This window comes from Hemicordylus capensis, chromosome 6 (genome assembly GCF_027244095.1).
Source record: "Hemicordylus capensis ecotype Gifberg chromosome 6, rHemCap1.1.pri, whole genome shotgun sequence".
NCBI classification, from domain to species: domain Eukaryota; kingdom Metazoa; phylum Chordata; class Lepidosauria; order Squamata; family Cordylidae; genus Hemicordylus; species Hemicordylus capensis.
The window spans coordinates 3,030,087-3,043,825 of NC_069662.1; the positions used below are offsets into that span (position 1 = coordinate 3,030,087).

The 13,739-nt window shown below is 46.2% G+C and overlaps 1 protein-coding gene across 2 annotated transcripts in view; it reads left to right on the plus strand.

Annotated features, from left to right (window-relative positions):
• The first annotated feature begins 4,511 nt into the window (after nt 1-4,511).
• Nucleotides 4,512-13,739, plus strand: part of EFNB3 (ephrin B3) — a 58,894-nt gene continuing 49,666 nt past the window's right edge. The window contains exons 1-3 of one of the 2 annotated variants that reach the window (XM_053262244.1): nt 4,512-4,579; nt 7,608-7,747; nt 9,991-10,111. In XM_053262244.1, the coding sequence (XP_053118219.1) occupies nt 7,738-7,747; nt 9,991-10,111 (131 nt within the window). In that variant the 5' untranslated portion in view covers nt 4,512-4,579; nt 7,608-7,737. The remainder of the gene's footprint in view (nt 4,580-7,607; nt 7,748-9,990; nt 10,112-13,739) is intronic. The other variant, XM_053262240.1, reaches the window with a different exon arrangement.

A 13,739-nucleotide genomic window follows, 5' to 3' on the forward strand; every position in this document is an offset into this window, starting at 1 on the left:
ACACTGACTCGAGGGCACAACTTTAATAAAGCAATAAGCCCTATGGGGCTTTCTCTAAGGCGGGCACTCCCAAAGTTAGGTCCCCAGATATTGTTGGACAACAGCTCCTATCATGGTCACCATGATGGGTGTTACAGTCCAACACTGGAAACCAACACTGGAAATGCTTGTCCTAATGAACTAGGACAGCAACTTGCTACTTTTGTTAGTTTGTTGGTCAGTGTTTCCCCTTTTCTCATGTGCTCTCCATATATGCCAGGGTGAATGTTCCCACCACTCTTCTGAGACATGCTTGCAGGTGGTGCAAGGAATTCTAACCTAGATTCACAATGGCGAATATGGGAATCCAGGTGGGACTTGGGGGTGGGGGTGGTTGTTCTGATGAGCTAATCTTGGGTTAAGGCGGTTGATGTGGCAGGTAATTCTCTTTGGAGGGTTGGCTTACCAGGTGAATTATTATTATTATTATTTCTTATTTACACAGTCAGACAGGTGTTATTGACTGGTTTGTTTTATCCAGACATCGAGTCCTTCCCAAGGACCTGGGATGGCTGAATTTTATTGTCAATGTTGTTGTTGTTAATTTGATTTCTATACCGCCCTTCCAAAAATGGCTCAGGGCGGTTTACACAGAGAGATAATAAATAAATAAGATGGCCTCTGTTGCAGGCGTCTTTCCAGCCTGTAGGCGTTGGGGCTTTTCCAGGGATCCTGGAGCAGTGACGCAGGTAGCGATTAGGAACCAACAAGCTTCTATTATACTCCTCCATTGCCCTGTTTTCCTTTTCCTTCTTCCCCACCAGGGGGGGAAAGGCACCACCCAATATTGTTTTGCACTGATGCATCACCAGGTTCCAGGATTGACTGATACAATATTTGGCTGGTGGCACAGTGGTAGCTGATGTTGTATTTTGATTACTTCTAGGCCAATGGCTTCCAATCTGGGGGCCTCCAGATGTTGCTGAACTATAACTCTCAGCATCCCCAGCTACAATTTATGGTGGCTGGGATTCTGGGAGTCATTCAGCAACATCTGGAGTACCACAGGTTCGGAACCCCTGTTCTAGGCTATTCCAGCAGGGCCTCCACCTCCGCTCTTTAAATCTGCAACCTCATTCGCAAGAGTGAGCAAACATGCTTCTTTTAGAGAGAGCGTTTTGCTAGACCCTGCAGGGGGCGCTGTAAGGGCATATAAAGACCCCCAGACAGACAGGAAAAAAAAGATGTGCAAGACCCCAGAAGTGCTATTGAAAGACATACCAGGAAGTGCACTGGAATGGAGACCTCTCCACTAGGGGGCGATCAAGGCAAAAGAGGCAGCAGCTCCCATTCATTTCACTGGGAAGCCCACCCTACTAGGCTTTCTGGAGCTAAAAATGTAAAAGCTACAGACTAGCCCCAAATTCAGCCTGAGTCTACGAGAGGGGCAGCCTGCTGAAACTGGAGAAGGATTCCAACCTTTGGCAAGTTTAAACTGCAGTTTAATTTCTTTCCTCCACACACAACTCCCCACGCCTGTTTCCAATAGGCATGCCCTGGAAAAGCCTTGTTGCAGCTGGGGGTGATGGGAGTTGTAGTCCAGGAACAGCTGGCCACCCTGCTCTAGAGCAGGCCTGCTCAACTAAGGCCCTCCAGCTGCTTTTGGACTACGACTCCCATAATCCCCAGACACAGTGGCCAATAGCTAGGGATTATGGGAGTTGTAGGCCAACATCTGCAGGAGGGCCAAAGTTGAGCAGCCCTGCTCTAGAGGCAGCCCCAACAGTAGAGATGTTTGTGCTTTGAAGGTTTTCCCCCTCCTCCAACAGAAAAATTTGGGGAAAGCACTCTTGTGGGGAAATAAGGATCATATAAGTACTTTGTGTCTCAGGATGAAAACATGTTGGTTGCTCTCTTGAATACTGAGCCTGAGGAATAATTCTGTGTAAGCTGAAAGCTTGCATCCCACATTCTGTGCACACATTAGTCCAAATGAAACACTTGCTTGTCTTGATTTTGCTCCAGAATGCTATTTTTCTCTTATATAAAAAACCTCTATTGACCTGATCTGACCTTTTGCGAACAGAGTTATAAACACACACACACACCCCAATTTGATATGAGGGACAGTGTATAGTATCGTAGGAACCTGTCTTATACCAAGTCAGACGCTTGGGCCGTGTAACTCGGCATTCCCTACACTGACTGGCAGCAACAGCTTTCCAGCGTTTCAGGCAGGAGTCTTTCTCAGGCCTACCTGGAGATACTGCCAGGGATTGAACTTGGGACCTTCTGCAGCCAAAGCAGATGCTCTTCCACTGAGCTATGGCACTCATCCTCACTCCCTGGATTTTTTCTTTCTTAAAAAAACAACAACATGTTTCTGACCCTTAAGGCCTTGAAGATAACGGAGAAAACTTAACAGGGGCAAAATGAACTATCCAAAGCTAAAACAGAACCAAACAGGACTTGTGGTGGTCAGGAGGGCTTCAATGCTAGCAGAAATCAGATGTATGCAAATGAAACACAAGTTGTTCTAATAAGAACTAATCTGCCTACTTTCCTTTCACTATCCCTACAACTGGACTAAATTTGGTCCAAATCGGTTAGGCAGTTCACAAGTTGGCCCAACTGTGCCCCAAACGTTCCCTTGCCCGCCATCTTGAATCGGAGTGGATGACATCATCACAAACTATGCTGCTTAGGTGTCTCTACAACTGTACGTGATTTGGTCCAGCCATTGCGAAGTTTATAGCGGGGGACAAAAATATGGGCGGATACACAGGCAGAATGCTGGGTGATCTCATAAGCCTACTGGAAAGTAGGCTAGCAATGGCGTATAAACGGCATATACAAGCACAAATTTAAATACAAAGTGTGTGTGTGGTTCTATAGAGTCCCGGCTACTCTAAACCTGGATGAACTCTACAATTTTGCTGTGAGAAAAGAGCTCAGAGAGATGGGACAAAGAATCACGGATCTGAGAATCATGGTAGCTAAGGCCAGTGTGATGTGGTGGTTAAGCGTTGGACCAGGACTGGGGAGACCTGAGTTCAAATCCCCCTTTCAGCCATGAACCTCGCTGGGTGACTCTGGGCCAGTCACTTCTCCCTCAGCCTAACCTTCTTTGCAGGATTGTTGTGAGGAGAAACATAACTCCGCATACCACTCTGGGACCCTTGGAGGAAGAGTGAGATATACACATAAAAATAAATAGTTCTCCAACTGGGGTCCCTGCTTGTTAGGGCTGCACAGCTTTGGCCTGCCAGCAGTTGTGGGACTACAACTCCCATCATCCCAATTGGCCACTATGGCTGGGGGTGATGGGTTGTAGTAGTAGTCCAACAGCATCCAGGGACACAAGCTTGAGAGTCCCAGGGCGAGGAGTAGGAGCCGTGAAGTGAGGCGCTGCAAATTTGAATCTTGCCTCCTTGTTAGCTGATCCTAAGAAGCGATTGGCCTCAGTCTCTGTCCCCCCAATCTGCAGTATAGGGGTAATCTTCTCTGAATCCAGGCCTGGCTTACGGAGCCATTGGAAGGGCTGCAGCCAGGTAATATGTGTGATGAAGCAAGCGGAGTGTTTGCGATTCAGTGTTCTCTCAGGGCTCCTGCTGTTCTTTTAAAAAAACTCAAGCATCTGGAAGGTTGCGCCTGCAAGGCTGGGGGTCCCAAGTGTCCTCTCCAGCTGTGTTTGGAGGGGGGCAGGTGCATCAGCTTTGCCTGACCCCCTCCCTAGCTTCTCCTGCTTGTGTTCTCCTCCTAGCCCAGGCCCTGCTGTGGAGAAAGGCGTCAGGGCGGCATTTAACATGCTTCCCCCCCTCCTGGCCCCCCCTCAGCATTTCTCTCAGGAAGGGGGAACGGCTGGGGGCTCGTCTCTCTCAGTGGGGGCAGCTGGTTTTCCTCTCAATTGCTTTGGGCAACTGGCAGGCGGTCCTCCTGCAGGCCCAGCAGGCCCCGGGCATATTCATGGCTGATTTGCATCCAAATGGCCAGACTTCCCAAGGTGAGCCCAGGTGAAGGAGGGCGGGCGGGTTTCTCTCGCAGGCTACAGGCAGCCGAGGCTGGGATGCTCAGCCCACCGTGCTGAGGGGAGGGGAGTCCAGCGGTTAGATTGGGGCTGGTAAGAAAGAGCTGGACTTCATTTCCAGAAGCAATCAAAGGGGTGTGGATTTTCAAGGCCAGCTGTTGTATCCTGCCCAAGCAACGCTGTTCTGTAATTCTGGGTGTGTGGGGCAGGGTGGTAGCTGCAGTGACGGGACACTCTGCCTATGCAGAGGCAGCCACATGCTCCAGCTGTGGAGCAAAAAGGGGACCCACATGGAGTTAAAAAATAATGTCCGTCTCTCTCTCTCCACCCCACTCCTGGCTTGGAGCTGTCACTGCTTCTGACCTTCCTGTGCTACTTAGATGTCGGGACCCTACCTCCCCTGTACCCCTCCTCCACCAGCCCCCTAAGTCCAGCTCCTTCTGTCTCTCAAAAATTAATGCCCACCCAGCTAACGACCTTCCTGTCTTTTCAGGGTTTGTCTTCTAATAGCGGATGACTGAGGCTCAAGCCTGCTCTTTGGACAGTTCAGAGCCATGTCTCCTAAGCGTAAAGGTGTGTGGGTGGTGGTGGTGGTGGTGGTGGTGGGGAGAGCATATGGTTATGAAGCTGGTAATTAGGGGGTGGGCATAGGGGACCCTGGACGTGCTGATTGGGAGAGGTACCCATATCTTGCATATTGTCGACTGTTACAGGTCTGATCCCTGAAATTCAAAGCAAGTTCTGGGGCTGCGTGGTTTCTTTTATTTTAATTTAATTCAATTTAAACCTTTGATTTCTTTATCTTGGTTCCTGCAACTGCTGCTCATGCTAGCTACATTTTGGTGTCCTTTTCCCTTGCTTGCCTGTAGATGGTGCTCTTTTACCTCCTGAACTTGGTTCACCTTGATTTTTTGCAGGCGTTGGGGCACACACACAAACTCAGTGGGGTGGGGCGGTGGGGGGGGGGAGGACATCTTCTGAACAACTTCTGTTCTTACCCCTTCAAAGGCAAACACACCCTTTCAGAATTTCCCTGTTTTGTAACCCCTTCCAGAACCCATGCCAGCAGCAAAACACCTTAATCCTGAACACCCAACAAACCTCTCCTACACTCTAAAGAAAAATCTCTGTAATCCCTGTATTTTATGTATGTTAGATTTCTATCCCCCACACCCTGTCCCAAGGACTCGGGATGGGTTTCAGCGTTAGATGCTCCCAAACCTGAAAACTTGTCAGAAAACAATGAGGTCTGGAAACATGATTTTAAAGCAAAAATGATGGACACTGATATAGGTAGGCTGTGTTTCTTGCTCATTTATATTTGTAGGTCTGGATCCTTGTGCAGCGTGGCAAGAGGTAAGTATACACTGAGAGCCACTATGGTGTAGTGGTTTGAGTGCTGGACTAGGAGAGATCCCCATTCCGCTGTGAAACTCACTGGGTGATTGTGGGCCAGCCACTTCTCTGTCAGCCAGTCTAGCTCACAGGGTTGCTGTGAGGACAGACATAACCATGTACTGCTCTGGGCTCCTTGGAAAAAGAGTGGGATATTGATTGACTGATTGATTGATTGATTAAGTGCCGTCAAGTTGGTGTGCATGTATAAATAAATATACATGCACACCCTGCAAGCAATTGTAAGTGGACACCCCAGAAGACAGTCTGAAAACTAGTGACTTAGATCCTATGCCATATACTCTCGGGCAGAGCAGCGGCCTGCTTATTAATAACTGCAGAAATCAGCATTCTGAAAATATTTTCTTGGAAGCATGCGACTAGTCCTCATGGTAGGCTTGAAATTGCTTGGGGCAGCCAACCTTGCAATCTGGCCCGAGAGAGGGATGCTCAGGGGCTGGAGAAGGAGGCTTCAGTGCCCTACATACTCTGCCCTTCCCCATGACCAGCAGAAACAAAAGATACCATGCAAAATGAGCTTTAAAATGCAGGTCAGCTTAATTTGCATAATTTTATGCAGATTACAGAACTGTGCACAGCATTTTAACAATCAAGATGGTTCGATTTTAAGTGTAGAGCATAAATGGTCCTGCCTGAAAGCCTAATTTCTAAGGAGGGAAGTGGCTCAAAAGAGCTGCCTTGATGCTAGAGCAGAGATGAGTGAGAAGGCTGCAGCCAACAAGAAATGCTAAGCCTGGAAAAACTAACAAAATGAAATTAAGGAGAGAGAAATACAAAGTTCTGCACACAGGCAAAAAGAAAATCGGAAGCCCCAGCATAGAATGGGGTATACCTAGCCTGGAAGTAGTACCTGTGAGAAAGATTTCGGGATGGCAGTCTATCACAAGAGGAACCTGAGTCAGTAATGTGTTGCAGCTGCAAAAAAGGCGAATGCAATCTTATACTGCATTCATAGAACTGTAGTTTCCAAGCAATGAGAAGTGATAGTTCTACTTTATTCCATCCTCGTTGGGCCTCCTCTGCAGAACTATGATCAGTTCTGGGCACTGCAGTTGCAAATGGATGTAGACCAATTGGAGCAGGCTCAGAGGAGGGCAACAGAGATGGCCAGAGAGCCAGAGAATAAACCCTATGAAGAAAGGCTGAAGGGGCCGAGTACATCTAGCCTGCTGAAGGGAGTACATCTAGCCCCTACTGGGTTCTCTCAAAGAAGAGGGGGAAATCTTGTTCTCAGCTGCCCCAGAGGGGAGGTCTACATCTACTGGCCTTACAGGAGGGTTGACTTGGGCTGAACCTTCAGGGCGGGCTGTCCTTCACGTTGAGCCTTTGAGCAGCAGAGACTGGACAGTCACCTGTTGGAGAGGCACCAGCTTGGGATTTCCTGCATCAAGAAGGGGGTTCGACTAGACCAGCTCTGTCATTCTGGAGGGCAGGAAGAAATCTGAGCATTATACTGGGCTTCCTTCAGTCTGTATATGCTCAGAGGCTGCCCGCCTGTTCTAGAACTGAGTCATCCTGGGCTTCAAAAGGGGTTCTGAGCACTGCAGGATCCGACCCCACCCTTTTGTTAGGCGGGACGGCTCCCGTCCCCTATTCCTAGGAGCAGGGGCTTGTTGCAAACGGTGGTGGGGTTCTTTGCACTCCTCCATCTTCCTTCCTTTTTGCCTCCTGTGCTGGCTCCAACACTGGCGTAAAATGCCGGCTCCCTATGTGGAGAAGGAGGGCTCTCTTCACACCATTTGTGTGTGGTGTCCCAGAGCAGCTCCTGTGCTCATCTGACGGTCCTTGACACAGCATGTTTGTGTGCTAATCGCCAGGCCACACACTGCCGTTTCTCTGTTGCAACCATTCTAGAGGACTGGGATGTAGGTCTTTTAGCAGGAACTGTGTGTGTGCTTTAAAGTTTCTCCTGAGGACTAGGAACTTATTTTAGAGGAGAAAAGTAGAAAGGTGATATTCTCCTAATGCAGGAATGATCAGAGTTATTTAGGGAGTCATATTTTGATGCATGGTGAATTCTTAGACACTTGGTCCTTTCTTCACACTTTCTTCTGTTTCCTCCCCACAAACAGAAAATATAGGCTATTCTAGGAATGAAACTATTTCCATAGACCTGTATGGTAAAAAATATCTCAGTACAGCTACCATGATGATATTTATTTAATTTGTTTTTCTTTCCATTAAGCCAATTCATAATGACATTAATAATATCCTGTGCCAGGGAGTTCCACTGATGAATTGTTGCAAGCTGCGCAGAAAGAATTCAGCTTCTGTTTGTTGGGATTGCAAAGGAATTGCAATCACAAGCAAAACTGATGTCTGCAGGTATGGGGTTTTGAAGTTCTTAGATTTCAGAAGTGAATTGTTTGGGGCCTTAAGGTACTTTGCACATACTTGGGGCACTCTTACCTTTTTGAATTGTTTACTTGATCTGATGAAAATGTCTTCATGTCTTCTTTTATGGAACTACTGCTACTACTTCTATTACGAATATTTATATACCGCTCTTCAACCAAAGCTCACAAAGCGCTTTACAAAGAAAAATAATTAATACATAAATAAAATGGTCCCCTGTCCCCAAAGGGCTCACCATCTTAAAATAAAGACAGATACCAGCAACAGCCACTGGAGGGATGCTGTGCTGGGGCTGGATAGGGCCAGTTGCTCTCCACCTCCTAAATATAAGAGAATCATCACTTAACCAAGTCAAGCTGGTGCAGAAGTGTATATACAATTTAGACTGATCTCATAATTCATTGAAGAGCTCTGTGAATCTCAGAGGCCTGAATACTGCTCTATCAACCTGCAGCAGCAGCATCAAGTTACATTTTTAGCCACTGTGACAGAACTCCTTGTTACCTCTTGGTATGTTGTTTTATGAATAATCCCTAGTGGTAGAGGGCTATCAGAAGATCCTCCCCTCCCACTACTAATGAACATGATGGGGGTCTGATCCAGTGGGAAATTCTCCTGCATAAGCCTTGTTAAAAGGAATGGGTGGGAATTATGTAAAAGCATGGCAGTGAGGGTTGTCACAGGTACTAGCCAACTAATGCCTTCCATTCTTGTGTTGCTCCTATTCGGCCCTTGATGTGTAAGATCTCCCCATCTCCTGCTGTGTCCCCTCTAAGGATGCCCACATTGTGCCACCCAAACCAGCCGCTGTGCCATAAGGGCCGTTCTCTCCCACCCCCGCATGCCCGCCCCCCACTTCCCAAATCTTGAATGTTTCGCCCAGAACTCTCTCCCTGGCACAACGCTTCCCTCTATAAATAATTATGCTGACTCCATTGAAACCAGCTCCTCCATCTACCTCAGTTCCATTCACCTGGGAAAGAAGGGGGGGGGGAACACACATGCTCAACCTTTCCCCCTTTTTTCAACATTATTCCCCCCTTCCATTCTTTCTGAAACATAGCAACTTTCCCCTGCTTCCCAATTCTGCCCATTTCCCGATTAGCATTCTTGACCAGAGAGCTGGTCGACAGAGTCTGAACTGGAGAAATATTTCCTCTCTCGCTTTCTCTGCAAGCATTCCTAGTGGCATTCAGTTGGCATCTTTTTCTCTCCAGCTCCCCCCACCCTCCGCGCGTCTGTTTCTTTCTTTTATTCCTTTTTCGCTTGAGTTTCTCTGTGTGTGCAGCTTCAATCCTGACTCCATATCTTCTCTCATCTCCTGACTCCCGCTCCCTGCATGTATTTGGAGACTCTCTCTTCACTCCAGAATTTCTCATTCACCAATTCTTCTCCTCCCTTCTCTCTCTATCTTTCTCTCTCTCTGTCTCTAGGAAAGAAAAGAAAAGAAGGGGGAAAATCCTCCTTATTCCCATTCTTTTGGTTTCATCGCTGGAGTTATTCACTGCTCGGCTTTCCAGGGAGGGGGTGCAAAGGAACAAAATCCAGCAGGAGAGGAGGAACCCAAGGCGGGGAGGGGGGGCGGTTAGTGGTTTTGCAAATGAATTCTTGCTGTGCCCCCCTTTCTTTCTATCTTACAACACACACTTTTCCCCACCTCTCTTCAGCACCCCCCTAAGGATCTCAGAACAGAAGGGACCTACACATTCACGAGGCAAAGTGGATGCCTTTCTCTCTGGCGTTCCTGTGTGATTCTTGGTTGTGTGCCTTTTTCCTTCTTCTTTTTCTTTCTTTCTTTCTTTCAAGCAAAGCAAAGCAAAACAAAAAAAACGCAGAGATGCGGTTCGTTCTCCCAGGATTGTCTCCATCTTCTCCTCTGGATCTCTGCAGGCTCTGGAAACTTTCCGGATCCACCAAAAAGCTGGTGCAAAATCGAGGATTTATAAAACTTGACTGACCCAAGGGAATGAGATCTATAGATATATTCTGAATTTTATTTTTTTGTGTGTGTGTGTGTCTCCTTTTCCTGTTTCCAAAGGAGTGTATTAATTACTGCCCCTTGGAATGTGTGTTGTGTGTGTGTGATTTGTCAAAGCAGGAAAACAAAGAGAGAAAGAAGAAGAAAGGAAGAAAAAAGGGGGAAAAACTGAAGGGGAGTTGGATTTCTCTCTCCCCCCTCTTTTTTTTTTAAAGGAGTTGTTTCTGTTTTGCAGTAATGGCCCTAGGGATCTCCTGGGTTGGATTTTATACAGGGCTGCTGTTCGCTTTGCTGGAACTCTGGTTTATAGAAGGACTCAGCTTAGAACCCATCTACTGGAACACCTCAAACAAAAAGTAAGTATTTGGGATCCATTCAGCAGCACTCGCACACACCGAGTGCAAAAAATGCAGTCTTTTGGGGGGGCAATTTTTCAAACAATGTGCAAGCTATTCTAGCTATTTGTCCTTTTGAAATAATAATGTGATGGTGAGGGGGAAAACATTTGGTAAAGAAGAATGTGTAGGTCTTTCTTTCTAAATTCATTTGAGAATTCTGTTGTTATAAATCTAGACCCACAGGAGCTAGGGGAATAAATAACTTGTTTGAAATCCCAGAATGTTGGTGGTCAATAGCACTGGTCAGTTTCAGTTTCAAACTCTGGACCACAAAGAAGTCCTAGTTTCACACTAACTTCTAAAATATTAATACATTTCCTTCCCCCCCCCCCAACTTCTGGGATATCCATTTCCTCCTTCCGTTTTGTATTTGGTGGGGGCAAAGAAGGGGGAAATTGGATGAGAAAGTTAATTCTTGGGTTTATTCTGTTTTAAAACATCCAACATGCTGTCATTTTGATTCCGGTGTATTTCTTTTTAAAGTTTATTTTTGATGTCTCTCTCTCTCTCAGTCTCTCTCTCATTTTGTTTTTAAGTGCAGTATTCTTGAAACCCTCTGAGGAAAACAATATTTTTATGACTGACCTCAGCTAGTTAGTAAAGTTATGTATGACTAAAGGAAAATATATGTATATATTGTTTTTAAAAGTTGTTTGCATAAAATATTACATTGACAGTATCTTAGTTGTTGACTCTGTGTGTGTGTGTGTGTGTGTGTGTGTGTGTGTGTGTGTAACACCTTGATACTAAACACATTTACTTGAAAGTAAGCCTGTTGATTTCAGTGACACTCAGATTTGGATTGTAAGTAAGCCAAAGAATTTTTGCATCCCACATTGTGTGTGTGTTGGTAATAACTTAAAAATCACAGTCATCGAGTCTAGAAATTGTCTGGCACACTAAGTTTGTGGGTATGTTATTTCATGGCCATACTCAGAACAGCCACTGTGGAAGATCAATACACTCCAATCCATTTGGATTTTAAAGCTTGTTAAAAAGTATACTTGGTGGGATGTTGCAGAAGTGTGTGCGTTCAGATGCTTTTAATGTTTGTATTGGATGAGTGTGCAGATTGCATTCTGCAGTTATCAATGGCTGGTGTGACTTTGGGGTATTCTGCCCAACCCTCCCTGCCACACCTTTATTTGCATGTGTGGATTATTTAAACATGAGTAAACTTTGGACACAATTCACTGGAAAGTTCTTCTGTGCAAGCCCCACTGTAGTGAATGGGAGCCTAGTAAGGACAGGATTGTAACTACTTGGTGGTTCTTTTCTTAAAATGCATGCACGGGCACACACAGATGCACACACACATTTTTCCACATCAGAGCTTTAATAGGTCAAATGAAGAACTTTGTGTGTGTGCATGCACGCCTGCCTCTTCTCTTCTTTAACTGGAGTTTCAGTGCCTGCCAGTTGTCACAGAGGTGTTCTTGAGATGGGATGATGAGAAGAAGACACATAGTTCTGTCTCTCTCTGTGTCTTGCACGCACGCATGCACGCACCCACACAGAGTCTCAGACACAAACCTCTCCTTGAGCCCAAAACTGACTCCATCTGTTAACAATTGTGGCTAAACCCCCAATAACTTCTGAAACCCAAGTCCTTCTTACACATTTAAAAGAAAGGAAGGGTTGGGATTGAAAAGAGGAGGCTGGACTGGAATAATTTATTTAAGAACTGAGATTTGGGATTACATCAGGTTTTTTCCCAAAAAGGTAGTATTGTTTGGGAGAGCTGGTGGGGAGTGGAAGAGATGGTGGTGCTTGTTTGCCAGAAAATCTCTCTCGCACATGAAAAGGGGGGGGGGAACACACCACCAAACCTGTGATTCATAAGTGCTACAATTTGCGCTCTGTCGCCATGCGAGAAAACGCTTCCTAGCAACAGAAATATATATTAGAGCTTAATAGGGCTATTTGCTTAAATCATGGTGTGAGTGGGGCTGTGTTTTTCTCCTTTCTTACCTCTCCTTCCCTCCCTCCCCTTAACAATCTCTTCCTCAAAAGGAAAAAAATAATATTTTCGGATACATTTCCTTTCCCCCGCTCCTGGAAAGAAAATATATGCACATATTATCTTAAAGCTCTACAGAAGGAACAGAGATGGAAATAGAAAGGTTGGGCAAGGTTCCCTCACTTTTATTATTATTATTCTTATTAATTGATTTCAAAAGGGAGAATCTGAACACTACAGGCCTCACTCCGACGATTGCTGAGTGCTTTTCCTCCTCCCTCCCTCCCAATCTCTCTCTGGATGGTGAGAGAGAGTGAGTAAAGTAACACAGGGAAGAGAAATCGCATTGGATAAGTTTTCTAGCACTAGCCCCACTGAAATGATTGTGCATCCCCTATTCTCTTCAGTGGGTCCAAGTGGTGGGAAACTTTCCTGGTGAATTGCATTCCCAAATGCTACTACAATGTATAAATGTTGCATTCTTTTCTGCAACATTTCTGCCCGGTGCTTGTTGGTGTTGTGTTGGAATCTTTTGTTGCTTTCCCCATTGTGGAGTGGAGTGCCAATTTTGTCTGTAAGTTTGTAGGAGGAGATTAAAGGAAAAGGTGGGTCAGCAGGAAGGATGCATGGCAATCAAGTTCCAAAGACATACGTATTACTTGGGGAGGTAATATGCCCACCCGGCCCCAAATTGGAGTTGCACCAGAAACTAGAAACTTCACCCCATCAAGTTGCCCTTGATTGTTTAAAATCAAGCAACTGAAGTCTGTTTCCCAGAAAAGTTATTCCCAGAGGACACACCCAAAGCTTTTACGTTTTTCTGCCCTACTCAGCAGAGTGGGGTGTTGGGGTGGGGAGGGGTTTGAACTGCAGGGAACATAGCCAGTGTAGTTTCCCATCCTTCCTGCTGTCCGGTTGTCTCTCTCTTTCCCCCACCCTCCATTTAACTCATGGAAGGCAGGATTGAAGAGAGGATGGCTTTGGAGAGACACAATTCATGGAGTTTGGCATCAGCAGTCACAGCACCGGGCAGTGTGGGATTGAAGCTGTCCTTTTCTGCCCTGCAAATTTGGTGTGAATCTGTGTGTGCATGCACTTGTAGGTCTGTCCTGCACCACACCCAGCAGCGCTCACCCATCTGTGGTTGGGGATCGCATTGCTGCTGGCAGAGGCAACAGGCCCCCCCAGGATCAAAGTTTCAAGTCCAGTCTTGTAGGCAAAAAGCAGAGGTACTCTTACCCCTGGACTTTGGGGCCAAAGTCCAGGACCTCCACTTCCCCTGCGGGCCCCCAAAACCTCTTTAGTCTGTCCTCAGTGGTGTGGTTTGTGCCCTCAAGAACCTACAGTTTTAGGTTCGCCCAGAGACAAAGGTTTGTGCAGTATATAAATGTGATTGATAAACAAACAAACAAGCAAACAAACCAACACAGTGCTTAACTTGCAACAGGGGGGCCTCTAAAGGCCTTTACGTCCAGGCTCCAAAATTACCTAGGTGCACTTCTGGCAAAAAGACCCAATTCAGAGGTCACTGGGTGTGTGTGTGTGTGTGTGTCTTTGAATAGGATCAGATGTTCAGGTTTCAGGTAGAAACAAGAAGTGCAGGCGTTGTACCCCGCAGCTGGCATA